Source organism: Aedes albopictus, chromosome 2 (assembly GCF_035046485.1).
Source record: "Aedes albopictus strain Foshan chromosome 2, AalbF5, whole genome shotgun sequence".
Lineage (NCBI taxonomy): Eukaryota > Metazoa > Arthropoda > Insecta > Diptera > Culicidae > Aedes > Aedes albopictus.
This window is the reverse complement of record NC_085137.1, coordinates 449,575,025-449,602,994: the sequence shown is the minus strand read 5'-3', so window position 1 is coordinate 449,602,994 and position 27,970 is coordinate 449,575,025. Positions and strand designations below refer to the sequence as shown.

Genomic DNA, 27,970 nt, shown 5'->3' with positions numbered 1-27,970 from the left:
TGAAATTCCCTGAAACGCCCCTCAAACCCCTTGTAACGCCTTTTAAAGGCTCCTGCGATCCCCTGAACTGCCTTTAAAGCTCCTTGAAACCCCTAATTTCTATTGAAATACCCCTGAATTCTCCGTAATCCCATTAAAACGCCAACCTGACAGAATGCCCTTAAAAGGCTCCTCAAATCCCCTGAAACGCCCCTGAAGCCCCTTGGAACCCCAATTTTTAGGCTATCTGGGAACTTTCTGGAAACCCCCTTAGCTCCAACTTGAATTCCCAGGAGCAAGACCTTTCTCGCGAACTAGATTCCCTCATTGAAGCCCAAACCACATTTATGCACAAATTTCCCTCTTTTTATGCATATTTTAATTTATGCACATTTTTTATTTATGCACCCCAGTCATGTGCATAAATGGAGGTTCCAGTGTATTTATAGATGTGGTATCAGGCATCAGTAGGCAGATCCAAAGGCACGAAAATTTGTGCCATCGCCATGAGCACGAGCCTATTCACCATTTACCTGACGGAGAAGGGAAGGAAAAAGGATAGGACAGGGGAAAGGACAGGTAATGGAATAGGATCGTCATGAACGCAAAAGCGTACCACAATGGGTTCGAACAGTGCCCTGAGAAGGGCACTGTGATAACGCTGTTTGGCAATGAACACAAGAAATTTTAGGCGAAAGCACTGGGCTGTATTGGCACGGCAGATAGAGAATTGGATGAGTTTCGGATAGGGAGAAAATCACTGGATCACTTTCACACTTTCACTACTTTATTCTCTAACTGCTTACTATTTACATTTCACACTTCTGCGTTGTCTAAGCCACGCGTACGCTTGTCACTATTTCACTTGTAAATTCAAAACTGACTTGCGACCGCGAACGGGTCGCATATATATACCAAAAATCTAACGTTCCAGAACCACGTGGAAGGCTCTACGCGCGCGTAGAACCCACGCGACGTGTATGGAACAAACCATCATCACATTGGCTGCAGGGCGACGAGCATCGATGATGATGATGATGGCTACGGCGGCGGCGTTCGCTGCTGCTCTCACGGTTGGATCTCACGGCACTCACTCTCTCGCTGCTGGTCGCTGCTGTCCCGTCGGCTCGGGTGAGTGCGCGTGCTTCGTGACGGTCATCGATGACGGTTCCGATGCGATGGTTGGTGTTGGTTGCGCATCTCAGCAGGCTGCTGCCTACGTTGGAAGCGCATCTTCGCGAACAAACGCATTAAGGTGAATATATAACGAAGCCACACCTCGAATTTTCAAGAGCACAAATCTGAGGAACCAAAAGACGGATTTCGCTGAAAAGTTGATCGATTGGTGACCCGCTGGTGGTGACCAATCGATCAAGTTTTCAGCGCAAATCAACCCTCGGTTCTTCAGATTTGTGCTTTTGAAAATTTGAAGTGTGGCTTCGTTATATATTCACCTTAAGGTGACTCCCCGTATCACTCCTATTTCAGCACTTCTTTTTCGATTCTTATTTCTAACAATCATCGAGCGCAACAGTAGTGGTGTTGCCTTTTTACATTTGTTCTATAAACAAACAAACAAAAACAGCACCTCTTTGTCTCGCTTTCACCAACGTAAACATTTCAAGATTATGAATCATTTAAAAGCAATTCAAGCAGTAGACTACTCTGTTTTGCTAAATAACAATGGAACATGTCTCAATATTACGAAAAACATCGAATTTTATGTGTAATAAGCTAAAAATGATCGAATACTCTTAGTATGCTCTTCCGCTGTTGATGTTTGCAAGCAGCAGCAGTGTTGGCGGACAGTGCGGAGGAGATTTCACAAATAAAAATTATTTGCTTTTATTACTATCATATGTGATTCAAAGTACAACAATAATCATTCGAAGAATAGTTTTCGATTTTACGACGTATAATCGATAAATTTGAGTTGACCATTTCAATGATTTTGATTGATTTTATTGATGCATTGGCCCGCAAGATCGACATCACTGCGTTCAATGATCGATGATTGTGCGCCGGACGGCACCGTCGCGTCGCGCTGCTGTCGTTTTCGTTGTACTGTGGTGGGTGGTAAACATTGCCATCGAACTCTTGGTGTGGTTGAGACAAATTTGAATAATTTTCAAGTTTGAGTGAAAATATTTCTTTGTGGTATAGATAGTTCGAAAGAGAATTTCAATTGGAATAGTGTGTTCTATGTTTCTTTTCAAAATATCTTGCGTGAAGTGGAGAATTTTAGAGAAAAGGTAAGCGTCGATTTTCTTACGTAAATGTATTAGTGCAATACTGTGTAAAGTTGAATTTGGATGATGATTCTGAAGAAGCCATTTTGTGATGACACAAGAAAAGGCCTTAAGCGTAAAGAAAGCCTATAGCTCTTTACCACAGCGGGTCAAGAACAGCAGAACGTCCTGAAGATTCAGGTTTCTGAAGTCAGTTTCACTTAATAAGTGTTCTCCGAATACTCGGAAACGCAGTTGCGCAAAAACTGGATAGTTACATATTGAATGATACGAAGTTCCATAATCGGATTCACAGCTATCACAGGCAAATGAATCAGCTTGCTGAATATTCGCCATGTGATAGCTGAGTCGGCAGTAGCCAGTCAATGCTTTGACCAGAATGCTGCAATTCTGTTTTGACAGATTTGTTAGATAATTTACCACCCCTAGAGATAGCTCAGTACAATACAATTTTGTTTGACGACATGACTCCAAACTATTCTAGTATTGTTCGTGTTGAGTGGCAGCCCAGGTGTGAGTCTGAAGCTTTACCCAACACTTCGATATCGGAATAGCTGGCTCAGGGCCAATGAAGTCATGTGATGCTCCAGTGCGAGCTAACTCATCAGCCAATTCATTTCCAGCGATGGAAGAATGGCCAGGTACCCATATAAGGTGAACAGCGTTTGCTGAATTCAGCTCATCGATTTGAGTTCGACAAGCGATAACTATCTTCGACCTGGAGTTGGCCGAAGCAAGTGCTTTAATAGCAGCCTGGCTATCTGAACAGAAGTATATTACTTTGCCCATTACGTGCTGCTGAAGTGCTCATTGCACTCCGCACATAAGAGCAAAGATTTCAGCCTGAAAAACGGCAGTGTCTACCAAGTGAATAAGACTGCCCGTGCAGAGGAGAATATCAAATTCATAACAACAGAATCGCATAGCCTGTTTTATATCATAATTTGTTATTTTTAACTTATCGAAGTATTACTTTTTTATAACATGTTTTGTTAAGTAATCTCATTTTGTTATGATCGAGTTATTGAGATTCATCCACTAAATAATATTTTAATAACATACTTTGTTGAAGACCAAGTTTTGTTATTTTTCTACTTTTGAAAATGTGCAAATATGTGATGAACTATAACACAACAATAACAAGTTTTGAAATTCACTGCAAGATTCATTGTTATTAAGTTGTTATTGAATCTAACAAAACATGTTATTAAATTGGTCTTCCAGGACCTTTTTTTTGTTATGATTTTTGTAATTTTGCCGCTTATGACAGACAAGTTTATAACACAATAAGATAAATTAATAACCTAAAAATAATTGATTCCATTATACAGATATTGGACTAAAATAACATATTTTATTATGCTGTTGATATTTTCTTCTGCTCGGGTGGTAAGTGCAAGAAAGTGCTTCTTGTTTGAGATAAATGTGTAATGGGGCAACGTCAAAGAGAACTTCGAGAGCTGCCGTGGGAGTTTGAGAGAACGCTCCAGACATTGCCATTAAGCATATCCTTTGGAAATGGCCTAACTTTGATTAGAACGTTCTCATTTCGCTCTTTTGCCACCACACTAGACATCCGTATGACAATACTGGCCGAACAAAAGTTGTGTAGACCCATTTGATATACTTGGGTTTTAGACCCCAAGTTGTACCAAAGGTTCGCCGGCATTGCCCGAAGGCCATACAAGCTTTCTTGATTCTGATCTCAATGTGAGGTGTCCAGGAAAGCTTGGAATCAAGAATGACTCCAACGTACTTTACCTGTTCAGTCACATCGATTTCAGAATCAAAGAGACGCAAAGGTCGAACGCCATTACGGTTTCGCCTTTCCGTAAAAAGAACAATAGATGTTTTACTCGGATTAACCGAAAGGCCATATTGGCGACACCAACCCTCAACTACCTGAACGGCACTTTGCATCAGGTCGAAAAGGGTGGTGATACACATACCAACTGCTAGGTAGTCGTCGGCAAAACCATAAGTAGGAAAACCGCTATTAATGAGTTGCCTCAATAGCGTATCTGCTACGAGATTCCACAAAAGTGATGATAAGACTCCCCCTTGGGGGTATCCACAAACACCCTATTTCTTAATCCTTGCTAGACGCAATGTCGAGAAGAGATATCAATTTTTGAGCATTTGTTGAATCCAATTGGAAATCATTGGAGATACACCATGACTCCGTGCGGCTTCCAATATGACATCGAAAGGCACATTATCAAAGGCACCCTCGATATCTAAGAAAACACCCAAACAAGATTGCTTTTCAGCGAATGCCTTCTCGATATCAACTTTGTGTAAAAGAGTCACAGTGGACTTTCCAGATTGGTACCCAAGTAACAATTTCTATGCCTTCTGCTCTTAGATATTATTTATTGAGGTTTTGTCATGGAATTTTAAAGCCTTTTCAGGTTTACTGAAGATGTTTATGTTGCAAAGCAGCATTAACAACATAAGCAACTTTAAAACAGTGTGTAGATACCTAGAAGTCCATCGAATAAACTTATATGTTTGCCTTTTTGCCAAGCAAAAATAAAGTTGTAAACGAACTGTTAAGTAAGTATTAAAACTTGAACCTAAAACTTTTTTCATAGCCGCATGCATGTTATATCATATCGCTCTTAAAACCAGATAAACTACCTAAATTCGTAATAAAGCAATCTTGACCCTGATACAACAATGGGAGCATTAAAGCAAGCTTGAGAATGATACTGAAATACGATCTCTTTTGATCAATAGTTTCAATGAGCTACATAAACGAAAGGATTATTAACCAAGGATAATTACTTTTCGTTCTTATTGAGGCAAACGTCAATGGAAAATCCTCGGATGGGTTTAATTTCCCATCACCACACTAAGCTTCTTTCTCTAGAGTCCGATTGTGATCGGGGTTTCCAAAGCACCTGATGGATGGGGATTCCATCGTATGTTCTAAGCCCGGTGTCACAGCTGTGCTCGAATGATGACTTTTTTTACTCACAGCCGCAGCCGGAGTAAATAAAAATCCTGATTGTTTACTAATATATTACTTACCGAATACTCAAACAATCTCAAAAACACAAAACACAATTGACAATCTTACAAAAATATAAAAGGTTTTCGTTTGTTTACGTTTTTACGGCTATCGCCCAAGCGAAGAGTTCTTAAGAGCATTCTATCTGATACCGCATTTCCTTAAAACCTAACAGTGTTTAAGAAGCGCATATACTTGTGCGTTAGGAATAAATAGGTGTATGCTAGTTTTGCAGCGTATTCATAAAGAACAGCAACTCTAGAACATGTTGCTTTTACACTAACTTATCTTAAACAATCATAAACAAAACCAGGAGGATTTAACATGACGGCATCCATATTTTCCATCACGATAATCAATTCCTGCTTGCAAAGTAGGTGCGCCATGTTGATGATCGGATTGTGATTTAAATTCATGGTGTTGCAAGGGGGATTAAAATTGTTATTTTTGATATGACAAAAATCTCAAAATGAAGTGGCGCTTCGTCTTATTTAGAGACAATGTATTACATTATACCGGCAAACTTGCTTGGCATGAATTTTTTCGTCATAGCAACAGAGTTTTTCTCCGTGGGAATAGGCATATAAATATTATTAACATGGATGACCGATGTAATTTTCGTTCTTGCATTATTAATAATTTACAATGTACTGCCAGGTCATGTTTTCATTTTAGTTTCAGATTCATTTCAAGTCATTGGTTTTAATTGTTCATTTAAGGTGTTCTTAGAACTATAAAACGGCATGTTGATCTTATTGCGTACAAGAAAACAAATCTTATCTATGCTGTATAGTATACTACAAGAATATGTCACAAAACCAACTGGCCTATATAACGTTTTAAGGAATGGTTTTAACAACCTCTTGTAGGGTGGGCCCTTTTAGGTTTAATAGGGTTTTATCACGGGTTTATTAGAAGTGTTAGGATCGTTTTGCTTTAAAACAAGTTTTAATGGGTTGATTGTAACAACAGCTTGTAGGCAATGAGAAAACTAAAAATGTTACTTGGGTAGGCAAGTTGATTCACATGAAGAGGCACATTGGCCAGATGAACATCACTGATGTGATGATCGACTATGCGTTCTAAGCATTTCAGAAGAAAAGAGGTCAAACTGATAGGTCTGAAGCTCTTCGCTTCTTCATACGACGCGCGACTCACTTTCGGAATAAACTTCACAGTAATATCCCGCCAGGATTTGGGAATATAGGGGAAATTACCTATTCTCGGCCGTTTTGTTATCTTCGCCTTCGGGGGTGTGGAGGGTGCCCTGGTACTCCACAGGCTCCGTTTGCGATTAGGTTTTTATAAGACCCCCCAAACCATTCATTCCTAGGCACGGTAAGCGTAAAGCCGCATAACAACTTGAATTAGGGGTCACCTGATTAGTGGACTCCTACCACTGAAACAGGCGGTCCGTAGTGCTATCTTAGCCAGTTGAACCAACCGCTACCGACACTACACAGCTATCTAGGCTGATCGGGAAAAGAAGTTAATATTGGTGATCAACTTCATACGGGCCCGAAAAGCCGGCGATTGCATAAATTGTGGTTCCAGTGTATTTATAGATGTGATTTCCTTCTTTCAAATCACACAAGTTATTTTTTGCAATTACGTTATGAAAAGTCATACTTTTCAGTTGGTGAAAGTATGATGAAACGGCCTACTTTTCTGTACTGATGTAAAGGTGCCGAAAAGTAGCACGATTTGGACTGCAGACCAGGAACTCCTTTGCACCTACAAATGTGCGACGACGGCGATGACGGGAGCTGGTGTTATATTAGAAAAAAAATCTAATCGTTTCAATTTTCTTCTATGTAAAGATTTTTAAGTCAAAAGTTTTTGATAGCTCATTATATTAGTCATAAATGATCAAAATTTTATTGCATTCGGTTGGTTGAATCCGGAGATATAATAGCTCAAAGTTGGCTATCGGATTATTATTCCTTTTTCTAGAATCTTTCTAACTTCATATAGATCTTTTCCAAAATTGGATCACTGATACATAACTAGTTGATGAACTCACAGGAAAAAATTTGAGAATGTTCGATGCCCTTTTCGAAAAGTTACAGCTAGTTGAACATTTTTTTTAAAAGCGAAAATTTTACCTGTCCCAGTTATTTTGAGTATCCCCTGTATTTCCCACGTGTCCTCCTGCTTCCAAATCCACACCACAACAACCAGACCGGAGTTTATTGTACAAATCCGAACAAACCACTGCAGGAAATCGCTTATCCGATCCATATCCTTCTGAGCGTACGACATTCGGTTTGTGATAAACATTTGCATGCATTCCGCTGATGAAAGGTAAACTTCCTGAAGTGGTGAATGGAGGAGAACCAGCCAACGGCAAAACGATATGCGAACATTTCTCGGAAGGAGATTTGGAGACCCACCCACCGGTCCCCCACCCACACGTGCCATCGTTATCGGTCCGTCCGTCGTCGTCTTAGCAATATGTCGATTCCAGCACGATGAATTTATTGATTGTGTGGATTATTATTATTGGGCTGATGATGCTGTGGAAACGAAAAGCGTACGTTAAATACTACCGGGAAATATATTGGAAAAGTTTTGCTTTCCGAGGATGTCTGTGTTCATTGTGTACATCCATCACGATACTGGTTCTTCAAGGAGCAAGTTGGGAAATTCCAAGAGCAAAGTTTGAATGTTCCCTACTATGTTGAAGAAGAGAGAGGTAATTGGCAAAGGAGAAATGTTCTTATAAATGTCCAGCGTTGACCGGTGCACTTCACTCGTAGGAAAAACAACTTCTTGGAAAATTCATCAAGCAAACGATGACAGACCTTCATTCGAATGTTTCGTCTAGAGAATGTTAGTTTTCTTCAAGGAGTACACAGAGTTTTAGTCAACAAACAGACAAACAGAAGTCTCACTGGACTTATTCCCCATTGTTAACATGTTTAAGGATTCCTTCTCTGTGCATCGCAAATCGATCGCATACGAATTTAAAAGGTGAAATTCTTAGTAAAATATCTGAAGAAATTTCAAGACAGATTATTGGAGTAACTCGCAGTGAAATTTACTGGAGAATTTCTAATGGCATTCGTGGGCGAGTTTCGGAAAAAAAAAATCATGTATCGATTCGTGGTTTGGAATTCTTGGATGGATGGAACTCCTTGAATCATTCCTGGTGAATTTCCTTATTCATAATTTCTTGAGGAGTTCCTGATGGAAATCCTGATAACTACATTCCTGATTAACCCTCGAGCGATCATGCTGTTGTATTTTGTACAACAAGTTGCAAAAATCTCGCTTTTTGCATTCAGCCAATCGTTTGCTGGCGGTGGTTGCAAACCGCTTGAGTTTCGGAAGGTTCAATACACAATGTATTCTTCGTGGAATACCTGGACGAATTCCTGGAACAAATCCTGATCGAATCTTTTGTGAACTACCAGAAAATCTTTTGTGAAAATTCCAGAAGAAATCCTTATGGCAATTCTTCGGGAAGTTCCTAGAGAAATTCCCGATGGAATTCCTGATGACATTCCTGGAGGAATTCCTGGTGTAATTCTTGGTGGAATTCCTAGGGCAATTTCTGCAGTAATTTCTGGTGGAATTCCTGGAGGAGTACCTGGAGGATTTCCTGGGGGAATTCCTGGAGGAATTCCTGGTGGAATTCTTGGAGGACTTCCTGGTGGAAATCCTGGAGTATTTTCTGGTGGAGTTCCTGATGGAACTCCTGGAGAAATTCTTGGTGGAATTCGTAGTGGAATTCCTGGTGCAATTCCTGGAGAAATTCCTAGTGGAATTCCTGGAGGATATTCTGGTGGAGTTCCTGATCGAATTCCTGGTGAGATTCACGGTGGAATTCCTAGTGGATTTCCAGGAAGAATTCCTGGTGGAATTCCTGGTGCAATTCCTGGAGAAATTCCTGGTGGAATTCCTGGAGGAATTCCTGGAGGAATTCCTGGAAGAATTTCTGTTGAAATTCCTAGTAGAGTTCCTGATGGAATTCCTGGAGGAATTCTTAATGGAATGCATCCTGGTGCAATTCCTGGATGAATTCCTGATGTAACTCCTGGAGAAATTCCTGGTGGAATTCCTAGAGGAATTCATGGTGGAATTCATGGTGGAATTCATGGTGGAATTCATGGTGGAATTCCTGGTGGAAATCCTGGTGGATTTTCTAGAGGAATTCCTGATGGAATTTCTGGAGAAATTCCTGGTGGAATTCCTGGAGAAATTCCTGGTGAAACTCCTGGTGAAATTCCTGGTGAAATTTTTAGAGGAATTCATGGTGCAATTCCTGGTGGAATTCCTGGAGGAACACCTGGAGGAATTCCTGATGGAATTCCTGGTAGGAGTTCCTGGTGGAATTCTTGGAGGAATTCCTGGAGGAATTCATGGAGGAATACCTGGAGGAATACCTGGTGGAATTCCTGGAGAAATTTCTGGCGAAATTCTTGGAGGAAACTCCTGGTGAAGTTCCCGGAGAAATTTTTGGTGGAACTCCTGGTAGAACTCGTAGAGGAATTCCTTGTGGAACTCCTAGATGAATTACTGGTGGAATTCTTGGAGGAATTTCTGGTAGAGTTCCTGGTGGAATTCCTGGAGAAATTCCTGGAGGAACTCCTGGAGGAATTCCTGGAGGAATTTCCTGGAGGAATACCTGGTGGAATTCCTGAAGAAATTTCTGGCGAAATTCTTGGAGGAAACTCCTGGTGAAGTTCCCGGAGAAATTTTTGGTGGAACTCCTGGCAGAAACTCCTGGTAGAACTCCTAGAGAAATTCCTAGTGGAACTCCTGGAGGAATTCCTGGTGGGATTCGAGGAGGAATTTCTGGTGGAGTTCCTGGTGGAATTCCTGGAGAAATTCCTGGTGGACTTCCTAGAGGAATTCCTGTAGAAATTCCAGGTGGAATTCCTGGAGAAATTGCTGGAGGAATTCCTGGTGGAATTCCTGGAGGAATTCCTGGTGGAATTCCTGGAGGAATTCCTGGTGAAACTCCTGGAGAAATTCCTGGTGGAATTCCTAGAGGAATTCATGGTGGAATTCCTGGTGGAATTCTTGGAGGAATACCTGGAGGAATTCCTGGTGCAATTCCCGGAGGAGTTCCTGGTGGAATTCCTGGAGGAATTCCTGGAGGAATTCCTGGAGGAATACCTGGTGGAATTCCTGGAGAAATTTCTGGCGATATTCTTGGAGGAAACTCCTGGTGAAGTTCCCGGAGAAATTTTTGGTGGAACTCCTGGAGGAATTCCTTGAGGAACTCCTGGTAGAACTCCTCGAGGAATTCCTGGTGGAACTCCTGGAGGAATTCCTGGTGGGATTCGAGAAGGAATTTCTGGTGGAGTTCCTGGTGGAATTCCTGGAGAAATTCCTGGTAGACTTCCTAGAGGAATTCCTGTAGAAATTCCAGGTGGAATTCCTGGAGAAATTTCTGGTGGAACTCCTGGTGGAACTCCTGGTGGAATTCCTGGAGGAATTCCTGGTGGAATTCCTGGAGAAATTCCTGGTGGAATTCCTGGAGGAAATCCTGGAGGAATTTCTAATGCAATTCCTAGTGGAATTCCTGATGGAATTCCTGGAGGAATTTCTAATGGAATTCGTGGTACAATTCCTGGAGGAATTCCTGGTGAAACTCTTGGAGAAATTCATGGTGGAATTCCTAGAGGAATTCATGGTGGAATTCCTGGTGGAATTCTTGGAGGAATACCTGGAGGAATTCCTGGTGCAATTCCCGGAGGAGTTCTTGGTGGAATTCCAGGAGGAATTCCTGGAGGAATACCTGGTGGAATTCCTGGAGAAATTTCTGGTGGAATTCCTGTTGGAATTCCTGTCGCAATTCCTGGAGGAATTCCTGGTGGAATTCCTGGAGAAATTCTTTGTGGAATTCTTGGAGAAATTCCTGGAGGAATTTCTGATGGAGTTCCTGGTGGAATTCCTGATGGAATTCCTGGAGGAATTCCTAATGGAATTCCTGGTGCAATTCCTGGAGGAATTCCTGGTGAAACTCCTGGAGAAATTTCTGATGGAATTTCTAGAAGAATTCATGGTGGAATACAGGGTGGAATTTCTGGTGGAATTCCTGGAGGAATACATGGAGGAATTCCTGATGGAATTCCTGGTGCAATTCCCGGAGGAGTTCCTGGTGGAATTCCTGGAAAAATTCCTGGTGGAATTCCTGGTGGAATTCCTGGAGAAATTTCTGGCGAAATTCTTGGAGGAAACTCCTGGTGAAGTTCCCGGAGAAATTTTTGGTGAAACTCCTGGAGGAATTCCTTGCGGAACTCCTGGAGGAATTCCTTGAGGAACTCCTGGTAGAACTCCTAGAGGAATTCCTGGTGGGACTCCTGGAGGAATTCCTAGTGGAATTCTTGGAGGAATTTCTGGTGGAGTTCCTGGTGGAATTCCTGGATAAATTCCTGGACAAATTCCTGGTGGAATTCCTGGTGGAATTCCTGGAGAAATTTCTGGCGAAATTCTTGGAGGAAACTCCTGGTGAAGTTCCCAGAGAAATTTTTGGTGGAACTCCTGGAGGAATTCCTTGAGGAACTCCTGGAGGAATTCCTTGAGGAACTCCTGGTAGAACTCCTAGAGGAAATCCTGGTGGAACTCCTGGAGGAATTCCTGGTGGAATTCCTGGATAAATTCCTGGTGGAATTCCTGGAGAAATTCGTGGTGGAATTCCTGGATAAATTCCTGGTGGAATTCCTGGAGAAATTTCTGGCGAAATTCTTGGAGGAAACTCCTGGTGAAGTTCCCGGAGAAATTTTTGGTGGAACTCCTGGAGGAATTCCTGGAGGAACTCCTGGTAGAACTCCTAGAGGAACTCCTGGAGGAATTCCTGGAGGGAATGCTGCAGGAGTTCCTGGTGGAACTATTGGAGAAATTGCTGGAGGAATTCTTGATAGAATACCTGGTGAAATTCCTAGAGGGAACAATTATCTGGGACTGAGTTTTATAAATGGTCGAGAGGTTTAAACTGTTTAAAATTTTCTTTGAGTTCAGTTGCCTCAAAGAGTTCAAGGGATTCTTCAAGGCCTTTTTATTTAACTACTCATTACCTGCTCATGCCTGATGAACATGTTGTGCCCACGTGCCACACAATCGAACTTGATAGGTCATAATCTGTCGATGACTCATCTCCAACCTGATTCAAGTTAACACACAAGAACATGATTTTCACTACATGTCAATTACGATTGCAACCATGTGTAGATCTTTAGTAGGAGCATTTCTATTTGCTGATTTATTTTGGTTTCAAGTTCCTATTAATCCAACGTGCGTTTTTTTTTCGAATGAAGGCCACAGTTATTTAATCAGTATGACCGTGATTCAGCGGTAAGGGAACAGAACAATTTGAATCATTTTTGCTCGCAAGGGGTGTGTTCAAATTTATGCTAGTGTTGTGTATGTGTAGAAGCATCCATCGCCATTCAGATTATGTTAGGTCAGTTTGCTGATGACTGGAGCCATCGAAGCTGTTCGCTGATCTGAAACGATAACATGCAACTAATTAGATTAATATGGTAATAAATCTATTGATCTGTGGTTTAAAAATGTTTAGATAAATTGGTGGGCCCCTCTACCCTGCAGAGAATGGGAACATGACTCTGGGCATGGCTATTTATTGTTTTGAATCACATTAAGTTGTTCCTATCAGTAACTTTCCAGCAAATGTGATAATGCATGGCTGAGTCAACATTGCCACTGCCTGTTACGTGACTGAAATCATGGATAGTATTGTTTGTCGGGTAGAATAGTTCATGCTTGATGTTTTGAAATATGTTTTTCAATTTGAAAAATCAGAAAAAAGACATTACATGTACGTTTTCATTCATCTAAATAGAAGCTTTATGATGGTGATAATTATTCATGAAGACAAAAGTGAACTTGAAAGTACACAAAACAAAATTGTTTTTTTTTTCAGATTAATCAATGCACTTTATAAATCTTCATTCAAATAGTGTTCATACCTCTCCGCGATTCGTGTTGAAAACATAACGGCAAGGCTTCAAGTACACAGGATCAAATATTTGACAAGGAATGAACTAAAGCAACAACATCTGTTTGGCACTAATGAAAGTTCGATCGAGTCAAACAAGATGTTTGAGCAATTGGTTTCTTTTTGGACAAATATTTGACCCTGTGTACTGGGATCTTAAAAATAATCAAACTTTTGCTTGTTTCAACCACACAGATCGAAAAAAGAATGTAAAATTCGGTGACATATGATGCACACAATTGGAGCGTGGTATATCACAGAAGTTTACATGACATACATACATTTATTTGTTCAACATAATTAAGACAAGACATAATCAGCAATAGTGCGCCACAATACTCGGTTTGGGGCTGCCGCTCTCCATCCTCGGTCGCGCCCATTGCTCGCCAGGTCACGCTCCACCTAGTCCGCCCATCGTGCTCTCTGCGCTCCACGCTTTCTTATGCTAACCGGATCAGTTGCAAACACCAGCTTTGCAGGGTTGTGGTCCGGCATTCTTGCAACATGCCCTGCCCACCGTATTCTTCCGGCTTTGGCCACCTTCTGGATGCTGGGTTCGCCGTAAAGTGCAGCGAGCTCGTGGTTAATCCTTCTCCGCCACACACCGTTCTCCTGCACACCGCCGAAGATTGTCCTTAGCACGCGTCGCTCGAAAACTCCGAGTGCTTGCAGGTCCTCCCGAGCATGGTCCAAGACTCGTACCCATAGATGACCACCGGTCTTATCAGCGTTTTGTACATGGTGCATTTGGTGCGTGCGTGAATCTTTAACAACCGCAATTTCTTCTGGAGCCCGTAGTAGGCTCGACTTCCGCTGATGATGCGCCTCCGAATTTCACGACTCACGTTGTTGTCAGCCGTCAGTAAGGATCCGAGGTAGACGAATTCCTCCACCACCACGAAGGTATCCCCGTCTATCGTAACATTACTACCCGGACGGATCCGGTCGTGCTCAGTTCCGCCTACCAGCATGTATTTTGTTTTTGAGGCATTCACCACCGTTCCAAATGTTCAGGCGATAAGGTCCATGTCGTCCGCAAAGTACACAAATTGCCCGGATTTTGTGAAAAACGTTCCCCGTCTGTTGAGCCCGGCTCGTCGCATCACACCTTCTAGGGCAATGTTGAATAGTAGGAAGGGAATTCCTTCACCTGGTCTTAGTCCCCGTCGCGAGTCAAATGAACTGGATAGTTCACTCGAAACCCTTACGCAGTTTTGCACACCGTTCCTCGTTGCTTGAATCATTCTAGTCAGCTTCCCAGGAAAGCCGTTTTCGTCCATGATTCTCCATAGCTCTACGTGGTCGATACTGTCGTATGCCGCTTTGAAGCCGATGAACAGGTGATGCGTTGGGACCTGGTCTTCACGGCATTACTGGTGGATTTGCCGTACGGTGAAGATCTGGTCCGTTGTCGACCAGCCGTCGATGAAGCCAGCTTGATAAATTCCCACGAACTCATTCGTTTTAGGTGACAGACGACGGAAGATGACCTGGGATAGCACTTTTTAGGCAGCATTGAAAATAGTGATCGCCCTGAATTCTCACATTCCAAATGGCCGCCTTTCTTATGAATGGGGCAGACTACCCCTTCCTTCCACTCCTCCGGTAGCTGTTCGGTTTCCCAGATCCTGACTATCAGCCGATGCAGACAGGTGGCCAACTTTTTTGGGCCCATGTTGATGAGTTCAGCTGCGATGCCATCCTTACCAGCTGCTTTATTGGATTTGAGATGATGAATGGCATCCTTAACTTCCCTCAGCGAGGGAGTTGGTTCATTTCCGTCCTCCGCAGCACTGGCGTCGTCGTTTCCTCCTTTGCCGTGGTCTTCCGTGCCTACGTTCTCCACGCCTTTCAGGTGCTGATCGAAGTGCTGCTTCCACCTTTTAATCAGCTCACGTCCGTCCGTCAAAAAGCCGCCGTCTTTATCCCTGCATATTTCGGCTCGCGGCACGATGCCTTTGCGGGATGCGTTGAGCTTCTGATAGAACTTCCGTGTTTCTTGAGAACGGCATAGCAGTTCCATTCCTTCGCACTCCGTTTCACGTTCTGTCGAGTCCCTTGCTGCAGAATTACCGCCCTCGCTGGGTTCTTCTCCTCCAAAACCGTTCTGCACTCTTCGTCGAAGCATTCGTTCCGTCGATTCCGTTCCACGTACCCGATGGTGCTCTCGGCTGCGTCGTTGATGGCTGCTTTCACTGTACTCCAGCAGTCCTCTAGAGGGGCCTCATCAAGCTCGCCCTCGTCTGGCAACGCGGCCTCAGATTCTGCGCGTATGTTGAGGCAACATCCGGTTGTTTCAGTTGCTCTACGTTGTACCGTGGCAGTCGCCGGTACTGTACATTGTTGATGACGGAGAGTTTTGGGCGCACTTTGACCATCACCAGATAGTGGTCGGAGTCGATGCTGGCGCCACGATAGGTCCTGACGACGATAATGTTGGAGAAGTGCCGTCCGTCAATCAGAACGTGGTCGATTTGAGATTCCGTCTGCTGTGGTGATCTCCTGGTGTAACGATAAGGAAGGCTGTGTTGGAAAAAGGTGCTACGTATGGCCATATTTTTGGAGGCGGCGAAATCAATGAATCGTAGGCCGTTTTCGGTCGTCTGCTGGTGGGCGCTAAACTTACCAATCGTCGGTCTGAATTCCTCCTCCTGGCCTACCTGAACGTTCAAATCTCCTATGATGATCTTGACGTCGTGGCTTGGGCAGTGATCGTACTCGCGTTCGAGCTGCGCGTAAAATGCGTCCTTGTCATCATCAGTGCTTCCGGAGTGTGGGCTGTGCACGTATATTATGCTGAAGTTGAAGAATCGGCCCTTGATCCTCAACCTGCACATTCTTTCATCGATCACGCGCCTCTGCATATCACCCATCACGATGAAAGCTGTTCCCAGCTCGCGTGTGTTGCCGCAGCTCTGGTAGATGGTATGATTACCTCTAAACGTTCGAACCATAGATCCTGTCCAACACACTTCCTGCAGCGCTACGATGCCGAACCCGCGGTCCGTCAGTAGATCGGCGAGTATGCAGGTGCTCCCAATGAAGTTGAGGGATCGGCAGTTCCACGTACCGAGTTTCCAATCGCAAGTCCTTTTTGTTCGCTGGGGTCGTTGCCGTTGGTATCGGTTCGTATTATTCTGTTGTTGATTTTTCGTTACAATGGTTTTTTACGGCTGGCTCGTAGGGCCTGACACCAACCCCCTACTTTCCTGAGGACCATAGTGCACAGTTGAGCTTAGAGTCCTGCCCTGGCACTCGGACGTAGATCAGCCGCTCCTAACATGGGGATCAGACGCTGTTGTGAGCCGCTCCTCCTGGTGAACAGACGTCAGGTTTGCCGAAGCAAACCCCCGGGGTTGGTTACCCGATCTTCCCTAAGGTTGCTCGTAATTTCCGGCCGGTACCACGAGGAGAGGGACAGGAGTTGCTGGGCAGAGGCTAGTGGATCACAATGGGATCTGAATTGCGCAGCATAACCAGTCTTTACCGTGCCTAATATTAACGATCTGTGTCTGTGTCTGATATTAACGATGGTATAAATTGTTTTATAATCATTCGCCGAAAAATCGATTTTTAATTTTTAAATCGAAAAATATCATGTTTGGAACAATGTATAACAACACACATTTTTTCCTGGATACCTCGGACAATTTTCTTTAAAAAAGCTGAAGGTCAAAATGTGTATATGTTATAGTTTCAAAGATATAAATTAAAGAAAGATACAAGGATCCGTTTCATGTATAATGTCCCGGTCTACATGGCGAGTTTTTCTTCGATTGAATTGTGTTCTACTAATGACGGGCTTGGTGGTCTCGTGGCTACCGCTTCTGATTTATATGCAGAAGGTCCTGGGTTCAATCCCTGGCCCGTCCCTTTCCTCCTACTTTGTATCTTTCTATATACTTTCTCTCTGCTCTCTACATATACAACTCATGTATATAAACATGTTCATAGCCGTCGCTAGAACAGAAACGGGTTGAAAAAGCCGTTTCCCTTCCTTCCAAACTTTCACAGCACAGTGTCACAATCCTATTAGAAAACGCCTACAAGTTATGCAATCATGCGAACTGTGCCGCACATCTTCAAAATAATAAAAACACACAATTCCATCACCTACCCCTGGTATCCACAAACCAATGTGTGAACCTTCTGCCAACCAATTCCCACCAACACTCCAACATCCGCATGAATTTGTGCTGGCGCAGAGGTATATTCGGCCAGATGTGGATACGAAGGATTGCAATCATCACTTCCTTACCCCTTCCCCACATTGACCTGCAACCTGACGTGGCAGGCGCCATTGTCGCCTAAAAATAGAAGATCACCAACGCTTACACACTGAAGATGCCTGCTAGTCCCCGGCAGTTATCTCATTGGTCCTTGTGTGAGTGTGGGTGGTCTGGCGATACTGGAGTAGCATCCACGGGCGGTCAATCAAGCTCAAGCTCAAGCGATTGAATTGTGTTCTACTAATATTAAAATCAAACCAAGGCAAATCGTTGACGATAGCGAAGCATCTTTAGTTATTATTTTTGCTATTTTAACTCTTAATTCGAACAAACTAATAGAAAGTTTTGCTTTTCAAACATTGTATTTTCATGGTGAAATTTGGTCTTCATTTGCCATTTCGCTCTACCTGAGAATGGCAATTTTCACATCCCTCCGGTAGCGATTTTTCAAACTTCACTCACACGACTGCAAAGCTGTGATAGTACCTGATAGATATGTAAACTGAAATTTAAAAAGCGTCATTGCTACTAAGCTTCATGACTTTATGAAGCCATTCATTTTTTTTTTCAACCAATGGGTCTAACTGATTTCAGAGTGGTTGTACCTCAATTGAACCACTGCTAATGGATGGCAACTAAAAAATTTGAATAATTTCAAGCTTAGTAGAGAAAAGTTTATGTGTGCAAAACAATCATCTATCTATCCACAAAGTCAGTTATCTTTTTTTATTTTGGGTCAATCATTTTGTTCTCAGTAAGATTACTTTAAATTGGAAGCACTTCTTGAACACCTTGCACGGCTTAATATGTCATCAATAAATATTGATAATAGCTTTAATTTATTTTACCAAATCACGATAACAGTAAGTAGTTACACAGAAAACCTTGTTTAAGTGCCGATGCATGTAATAGTTAATTGAAATACTAATCTTTAAAAAATAAGTCAATATTGAGCCATTATCAATCTTAAACTTTTCCGGCTTTAAATAAATTATATATTCTGGGACCCCAAGAAATAAATCCTGAAGGAAATTGAGGTGAAGTAATGCTTAGTGTTTTAGCTAGGAAACTAGCAAAACCTATAAACAAACATCATTTCACAGTGTTCAATGCCCTTTTTCGACATCATGGGCTGGATAGATAAATAGAACGCCGTGTAATTCATATCAAATAACTAGAATGAATCGCAGTTTTATGGGAAAATCCTGACACAAAAAATTAGTCAGTATACAAAAAAAAAAATATTTTTCTTTTTGTTATTTGAGTATGTAGATGTAAAATGTAGCTGGGGTAGCTTATTACAGCCAACTTTTTCACAGTTGAAGAAAATGCGTGAAATTAAAATTTAAAAAGTGGTACAAATCAGTTGCTCCAACATCACCGCAAAATTCACTGTACAAGTTACTACGTTACATTTTCTAAATTATTATATTTATCCATGAAAGAACAACGTTTATCCTTTATGATTAATAAATAAAGACAACCATTTTGAAAGATCATATATTCATCTTTTTTAAGGGTAGAAAAAACAAAATATGAGTGACCACCCGTTACTTGCGCTGGATTTCAATTTAGCGTCGATTGTTACTTTAACAACAATAGCTTCATGGCTATACGTTGGCGAGGACCGGAGCAAAAATCCATCATACGTAGCACCAAACGTTTGATGTTGAAGAGTATGAAAACATTGGATTGGGCGCTATCCATCATGCTAGATATTTAATCATTTCAAACCATTTGAATAAAATTGCTCGCCGCTCGTAGTAATTCCACGAAAATGTTGCCCTGGTGGTCATTAATGACCATTTAAATTCAAACTGATAAATAATGATAAAATGGGTTCACCGAAATTTGAGACTAAATAGTAAGCTGATAATTACAACCGGTTCGATAATGTTGTTCATTTCATAGAACTAGCAAAATTGCGGTTGAGTGAACTTTTCATGAAACGCCCACGCTCGGGACAAGAGTTAGCTGAATCACATACCCCTTACATGCAAGTCAAAATTACACTTAACCCTCTAATACCCAAATTTTTGATTTTGATCTAAATATAATTTTTCGTCATCTAAAATCGATTTAAACATGTTTTGGAAGATGATTCTTTTTAATTCTCGATTTCGTGAATTTCAGTTTTTATAATTTTTATTTTTTAACATCCCCACACTTTAATATTTTTCCTGGAAGCCTATCTGGGGTACGGATTTTTTGAGATGAAAACATTTTGAGATTTTATGATTATTGTTAAAATATTATTATTTTATTTTTTTTCATAGATATTTTTATTATCCGTGTAATGTGAAGGAAAATAAGTTTAGAGTGTTTTCGATTCCCTTAAACTGTTAAACATGGGTAGAATGATTTGGGAAAAAATTAAAATATGTTAATTGTAGCGATTAAATACAAAATAAACAATGATTTCAAAAAGGTGACTAAAACATCAATTTTTCAAAGATTTTTAAAAAATGTAATTGCGTTTTAAAATATACCAAATACAATTTTGAGATATACAAAACAACCTTAAATATCAGCCAAAAATATAAAAAAAATATTTTCCATGAAACAAAAATTACAAAAATGCTCAAACTATACCCCGTCTAAAGGCGGGGTTGGGTATTAGAGGGTTAATTCAATATGGTTTCAACGTTTAGTTGAATCACAACTGACTGGAAAAACACATTCTAAGCTAAGCACTGAGTTACTTCCAGTGATTTCATATGTAAGACGGTGTAAAGTAAATGCTTCCCGTATTTCATCAGTACATATGTCGTAACGGTCGTAGCTCTCATTCCAAATCCAGTTCAAGGTTGAAAGAACACCCAGACCCAGCACTTACTTCCGCAGGGCAGGGCTCTCCACATCTTCAAGGAGTGAATGTCACATACTTACACCCCACTTCATTGAGCGTTTTTTTCTTTCGTTCCTCGCCGTCGTAATGATTCACTTTGAAGTTTTCCTTGTTTGCTCTTATGGGCTTTACTTTTTTTCTCGAGGTTTTTCGTCTCATGAGTTGCGGCTAGAGTTTGTTCAAACGTATGTATAGTATAAGTAGGGAATGCAACACCCTTTGGCCCAGATATCAACCTACCACATTCTCCTCATTTACATCCTACTTAACCGTTATAATATGATCGTTACACTCTAGGCATGTGTGTTCCTAAGATTCCAAATGGTACAGGAAATGAAAATCCTTATATTAACAGCAAATCGATCAAGTGGAAACTACTCTAACGATGAGGAGAAACATTTGGCCACACACGTAACAAGAAGTCGATGAAAAGTTTCAAACCCATTATTGTAGATTGAATTGACTACCGAGCGGAAATGTAAAATGTGATATCTTATTATTGAATAACTCATATTTTTTTTTAGTTTTTATTCAACATTTTACATTTTTTTTGGTTTGTTTTTGTTTTGTTTTTCTTCATACTACTTATTTTATGTTTTTTTGATTGGTTACACGTCTAAACAGTGGTTAAATATGAGATTAACATATAACAAATCTAATTCTTTATTCGATAAGTTCCGGCTCCGTATTCTCGGTAACAACCGGATCGGCCTCCTTTTGCTTCTTGCAGTCCTTTCCACGTCGCTTGCCCTTCGCACATTTACCAGCTCCATGATGATCGAACTTTCCATGCCAGTTACCCTTCCTGTGTCCTCCATGGGGGCGTCGACCACGTTTGCATCTCTTCTCCTCGTTATCGCTTTCACTATCGGAGCTGCTGCTGCTGCTGCTACTTGAGCTACTCGAGCTCGAACTAGCCTTCGCCCGTCGAGATTGCATCTTGCGGCAGAACTTGGCCCAACGTTTCATTTCGTGTCGACGCATAGGCATCATTCCCTCGAAGTCGTGGAATCCTCTCGGGCCGAAACGTCCCATCATCATTGGTGGTCCCATCGGGGGGCGACCCCACATACTGGGGCCGTGGCCATGTGGTCCATGAGGTCCGTGCGGTCCTCGGGGTCCAAATGCAAATGACATTTCACGACCGTGTGGTCCATGGTGGTGATGGTGGCCGTGATGCGGGGGGCCATGGCCATGTCCGTGACCATGGTGGTGACCACGATGACGGTGCCGACCGCCATGTTTCCATCCTCTACGACGATGTTCCTCCAAGTTCATGTCAGCCAAGTCATCAACCATTTCTTCATCCTGAAGTGCAGATTCTCGATTGGCAGCCAAATCCAGAGCTTCTTTCAACGTTAGCTTTTCGCTTTCCTCACACAGACGATCCTGAATTGGTCCAGGGGCCAATCCAATTACGAACTTGTCCAGCAGCAATTGATCCAAATGCTCTCCGAATTTGCAGTTGACCGAATAGTTCTTCAGTCTGGCGTACCACGTCTTGACGTCCTCTCCACGCTGCTGCTCCGCTCGATAAAACTTGGCCCTTTCACGGAAGATCGCAATCTCCGGGAGAAATTGCTTGGCCAGCAGCTCGCACAACTCCGCATAGCTTTTACTCTTCGGTGAATCCGGATGACAGAGGTCACGCAGCAGTCGATACGTATCTGGTCCAATTACGCTGATCAACACCGAAATCTTGTTACTGTCCGGGACTCCATTGGCCTTGAAGTACTCCTCCAGGATCTCCTGATAGACACTCCAATCGTCGGTATCCCCATCGTACTCGGGAATAATCCCCACAAACTGGGCCTGCTGACTGGCTGGGATGCTCTTACTGTTCGAAGCCATCTTTGCGTTCTGATGCATCCAGTTGCCACTCCAGGGGCTATTTATACGTACACACCACATCAGACAGTAAAAATAATTCGTTATCATTGTTCGCGCATGGCTGCGGCGAAACAAACACGTTTGTCATTTTTTTTTCATGTCGCACGCGTGGACCTTCACGCGCGATGTAGCGGCCAGGACGGATGACTCATCGTCAACTTGAGTATCATGTTTCCAAGTGTTCGCGGTTACACAAACATGAATTTCACCACACATGAGCAGTTTTGCGTCAGTGTGGAGCAATTGCGCTGCCTCATCCATTACTATCTCGCTTGGTTGGTTTGTTTTGATCGATGTACGGGGAATGCCGGCCGGCCGGCTAGACTTGAGCCTCTATCATCCGATGCGCGGCAACGTGATTCAGCGAATCTCAACGACGACAGTAAACGTTGATTGAATTACTACGACGAGTGCAAGCGAGGGGAGTGTCAAGGTTTGTTGGTAAACATTGTTGTTTCCTCGGTTTGATGAGAATATGTATAGCCGTTGTTATAAAATCTAGGTGAATGATTTGCATACAAAAATTAAGATTTAAGCTTTATGCAAAATTGCATCTTGAAAGACCCCTCGGCTGTGAACCAAAAAGTTCACAAGACATCAACATTGAACATGATGGAACCTGTTTGAGCATGTTTTTAGTTTCGATGTATTTCCTTATCAATTACAGTTCAAGTGACGATGAGTCATCATCACAGTGGAACATGAGTGGGAACTTTCCAAGACTTCATAATTATTTCAAAATAGCTTTTTATTTGGGACGAAGGAAATGTGATTAGTTCAGTTTAACGAACCCTAACCGTGAGTTTGAGTCAGTCATGCTGAGTGTGCGCTACATCAACGGAGTAAGAGGGTTAATGCACGATGAAAAGCAAAGGAGTTTCGGAGAGATTCTGGCAAAATATTGGGGAGAAATTTTGCTAAAGGATCTGGGAGGATTTCTATAGAAACACCAATTGGGATTCTGAATCCAAATCTAGGGAATATTTCAGTGAAATCCATTGCAGACTTTGACCCGTTCTAGCTAGACGGTTTCACGGACACACGTGTATTTGAACAAATGCCTGGAAATCCACCGATCAATTAAAATTCTTAATGTAATTGCATATTTGGCGATCAAATGCCAAAGAGATCTTTGGACTAATGTGGAAATCATTGTACATCTTCGGATAAATCTTCAAACAGTAGTCATGTTAACATTTCTGGCAGTAGTCTTTAGGCAAATAATAAGAATATCAAGAATGCCCACTCCGATGATTCTCGAGGAGACACAACCGCAGCGTTATCTGCGGATGAAAGCTTAACCTTCATGCGGTAGCTTAACCTTCATGCGGATACCAAAACTTACGCACACCACCATCTCTTATGGCAATTCACGAACATGAAACCATGAAACGCTTAGAGAGCGCCACTTGTCTTGTCGCTTGGTCTTTACACAGAAAAGACAAGAGATGGCAATCTTTCTATTTTTATTCTTTGCTTTTGGTGTAAATCCTGTTGAAACAGTGATGACCCGATTTGGTCAGACCATGGTTGTATTTTGTGCTGACATAATCGGGACATTTTTTCTTGTTTTGTTTTTATCAATGAAATGGAAAAAAAAAGTTTCAGGTCCGTCAAAATATCATAGGATTAGAGGATGATTTATGATCAAAAGTTTTAGTAGATGTTGATTGAAGAGAAAAAATAGTTTCCTTAATGCGCCTATGCTTGCATATAAGATTTTTTTCACTATTTACAGCAGAAACATTACATATTCTACTGTTATTTTTCCTGATCTTAAATAGAAACATTTTTTATGGCTTTATCATAGAAATGGTCATCATAAAAATTGGTCATTTTCTAATGAAAGAGCAAGGGACTAGATAATTCAAAATGATATGATAAGATTTGATTGTATTCACTAGGGTTTAAAGTTGGGATTTAGAAGGTGATTTTTCATGAACCGATTCAGAAGAAATCCTGGGATGAACAACTGAAGGAAACCTTGGATAAATTTCTACCAAAAACCTTAGATAGTAGTTTTGAAAAGAAAACTCTGAAAGAATACTTGAAGGAATTACTCAAGCAATCATTGAAAGAACTCTATAAAAGAATATTCAAATAAATTTTAAAATAAGTTTTCAACGAGATTCTTAAGAAATTCAAGAAGGTTATCTAAAAGATTTACGAATTATTTGAGGAATTTCTGTAAGAATCATCTAAGAATTTTTCAACTACATTATTGTAATGATTTCCCTGGAATTTACGAAAAAAAAAACTTTGAGGAGTTCATGAGGAAATCTTCAGAGAAATTCTTTTAGTATTTTTTGGAGAAATACTTGAAGACAAGCCTGAAGGATTCTTTGCAGACATTTTGAAAGGATAATAAAAGAAATTCAGGGATAACCCTACTCACAAAAGTTGCTTCTATAGGCTTGTTGAGCAAACTAATTGTTTGGAGGAATTCCTGAAGCAATCCTTCGGGATTGATTGAAAGAATTCTTGCTGAAATCCCTGGAGAAATCTTTCAGAGAAGCCTTAAAGGAGTTACCGAAGAAAAATTTGAAGGAATTAGGAGCCCGACATGAACTATTCCAGACAAGCCCGTGCACTAGGGAGGGGTTTTGGGGGTTAAACCCCTACCATTTCCAATGTTCCATACACTAGGCGCCCCTCCACCTTTAGTCAAAGTTAGGATAAACCTCTCTCTTGCCTCCTTTTCTGAGCACGGGCCTGATCCCAGGGATAAAGATAGAAAAATCCATTAGAACATTTCTAAAGAAATCCTTGGAGCAATACTTAAAGACCTGCATGAAATTTGTTTTGGCAGAAATTCTTTTGAAGGCTTTCTTGGATTCCTTGGTGGAATTCTTGAAATAATTCTTGGACAAGTTTCCGATGCAATCACTGCACAGTGGGAAAAATCGACCCAAAAAACGGATCTTTTAACGCCGCTGGTTTCGGTACGTGAAGTTGACCATTTCTGACGTAAAAAAGTATGAGAAATCGATTGGTGCTAAATTCATTCACCGCACGGCACGGGAAGTTGTCCATTTTGCCCTATTTTGCCTTTTTTCATACAAAAAAATAGTCAAAATGTACTTTCAAACAACTAACACGACTGTAGATCGTTAAAAATAGCTGCATGTGTAATTAGAGGTTAATAGAAATCATAAACACATATGAAAGATCCTTTTAATTACTTATTTTGCCCCATATGCCCCAACAACTGCTGGAAATTGTGGATTTTTCTTAATTATGAATGGATTTTTAATGTTACTGATTTGAATTTGTTTGTTTTTGCATAAACAAAAAGCAATAGATCAGTTATCACCAGAATCATCGTCAGTGGTTGTCCAATTTGCCCCATAATCATAGAAAAATGAGATTTAAAATGCATTTATAAAAAACAGATACTGCTATCGAACGTTGAAATTAGTTTTAGTTGCAATTGGAAGCTAACAGTTACCATACGCATTTATGAAAGATATTTTTCCTATTTTACCCTACATGCCCCTAAAACTGCTGGATGATAACATTTTTTGAATTGTTCTGTAATGTCACTGGTTGCAATGCATGAAGTCCTGGATCATTTTTTATATATACAAATACGGTTTATCTATTGGCTTTAGAATTATTCTCAAGAGGGTACAAATAGCTGCCCGTTTTACCCCAATCGGCCCTGATTTGTTATCGTCTCATGAATGAATTGATTTCCCGCATTTACTTATATCCGAATTGATGGACTTTTGGTATTGAAACTAATGTAGTCGAAAGGAAAGTTAAAAAAATATAACTTCGGGGAATTTAGGGTAAAATAAGCATTAATCTTAACCTTAATTTGTGACAAATATGCACACAACTGATTAAATGAGGCATCTTGAATATATATAATTTGGTGCTTTAAGACGCCCTATTTAATCAGTTTGGCGCATATTTGACATATTTTGTAAAATGCCTATTTTGCCCTTAATTCCCCATCAAAAGCTAAAATTATAGAAAAAGTCATATATATGTCGTTTTGATAACATTGGTTTCAGTACCAATTCTAATAATGAAAATTATTTTTTTCATTACATGACAAAAAGTCAGGACAAATTAATTTATTCATTACATGACAAAAAATCAGGGCAAATTGGCGTGAAATGGACAGCTATTTAGGGGCATGTAAGGTAAAATAGGGAAAATATCTTTCACATATGCGCATGATAACTGTTAGCTTCCAATTGTACCTAAAACTAATTTCAACGTTCCATAGCAGTATTTGTTTTTCATATATACATTTCAAATCTAATTTTTTCATGAAAATAGGGCTAAATGGGGCAAATCGGACAACTCCCGAAGATGATTATGGTGATAATAGATCTAGCGCTTTTTTGTTTATGCTAAACAAATCAACTTCAAATCAGTAACATTAAAAATCCATTCAAAATTAGAAAAATATGTGAATATTCAGCAGTTTTTGGGGCTTACTTACCTTACCAGTCAGGCTAAGGCCGGGGTGGCCTCTGCTGTACATAGTAGCCGCCTCCATTCCACTCGGTCCATGGCTGTTTGCCTCCAGTTCCGCACTCTGCGTAGGGTCCGCAGATCGTCCTCCACTTGGTCGACCCACCTAGCTCGCTGCGCACCACGTCTTCTTGTACCGGTCGGATGACTCTCGAGAACCATTTTAGTCGGGTTGCTATCCGACATCCTGATGACGTGACCCGCCCACCGTAGCCTCCCGATTTTCGCGGTATGGACGATGGTTGGTTCTCTCAGCAGCTGATGCAGCTCGTGGTTCATTCGCCTTCTCCAAGTCCCGTCTTCCATCTGCACTCCGCCGTAGATGGTACGCAACACCTTCCGTTCGAAAACTCCAAGGGCGCGTTGGTCCTCTGCACGTAGGGTCCATGTTTCGTGCCCATAGAGGACGACCGGTCTAATCAACGTTTTGTAGATGGTTAACTTCGTGTCACGGCGAACTTTATTCGATCGTAGAGTTCTGCGGAGTCCAAAGAAGGCACGATTTCCTGCCACAATGCGCCTCTGAATTTCTCTGCTGGTGTCGTTGTCGTCGGTCACCAGTGAGCCCAAGTACACGAATTCTTCAACCGCCTCGATTTCATCACCGTCGATATGAATTCGGGGTGGCGGGCGCGGTGATTCTTCCCTGGAGCCCTTGGCCATCATGTACTTTGTCTTCGACACATTAATGACTAATCCGATTCGCCTGGCTTCACTCTTTAGTCGGATGTACGTTTCCGCCATCGTCTCAAATTTACGAGCAATAATATCAATATCATCGGCGAAACCAAGCAGCTGAACGGATTTCGTGAGAATCGTCCCACTCGTGTTTATCCCCGCTCTTCTTATTACACCCTCCAAAGCAATGTTGAACAGCAAGCACGAAAGACCATCACCTTGCCGTAACCCTCTGCGAGATTCGAAGGGACTCGAGAGTGTCTCTGATACTCGAACTACGCACATCACTCGATCCATCGTCGCCTTGATCAACCGTATCAGTTTATCCGGGAATCCGTATTCGTGCATAATCTGCCATAGCTGTTCTCGATCGATTGTATCATACGCCGATTTGAAATCGATGAACAAGTGATGTGTGGGCACGTTGTATTCGCGGCATTTCTGCAACACCTGGCGGATGGCGAACATCTGGTCCGTTGTAGCGCGTTCACCCGTAAATCCAGCCTGATATTGCCCCACGAACTCTCTTGCAATCGGTGATAGACGGCGGCATAAAATTTGAGAGAGTATCTTGTAGGCAGCGCTCAGTAGTGTGATCGCGCGGTAGTTCCCGCAATCCAACTTGTC

At 41.6% G+C, this 27,970-nt stretch overlaps 3 protein-coding genes across 5 annotated transcripts in view; 1 reads left to right on the top strand and 2 right to left on the bottom strand.

The window, feature by feature from the left end:
- Positions 1 to 9,831, bottom strand: part of LOC134288589 (uncharacterized protein DDB_G0283357-like) — a 498,750-nt gene extending 488,919 nt beyond the window's left edge. The window contains exon 1 of the mRNA XM_062853871.1: positions 1,434 to 9,831. Coding sequence (XP_062709855.1) covers positions 8,407 to 9,498 — 1,092 coding nt within the window. The 5' untranslated portion in view covers positions 9,499 to 9,831 and the 3' untranslated portion in view covers positions 1,434 to 8,406. The remainder of the gene's footprint in view (positions 1 to 1,433) is intronic.
- The window catches only part of LOC109410022 (opsin, ultraviolet-sensitive), a 437,133-nt gene that overhangs the window by 127,169 nt on the left and 281,994 nt on the right, over positions 1 to 27,970 (top strand). The window lies entirely within an intron of this gene.
- LOC134288590 (putative uncharacterized protein DDB_G0282133) overlaps positions 10,027 to 27,970 on the bottom strand; it is a 28,677-nt gene continuing 10,733 nt past the window's right edge. Inside the window, exon 2 of the mRNA XM_062853875.1 lies at positions 10,027 to 12,698. Within this exon, the coding sequence (XP_062709859.1) occupies positions 10,234 to 11,304 (1,071 nt within the window). The 5' untranslated portion in view covers positions 11,305 to 12,698 and the 3' untranslated portion in view covers positions 10,027 to 10,233. The remainder of the gene's footprint in view (positions 12,699 to 27,970) is intronic.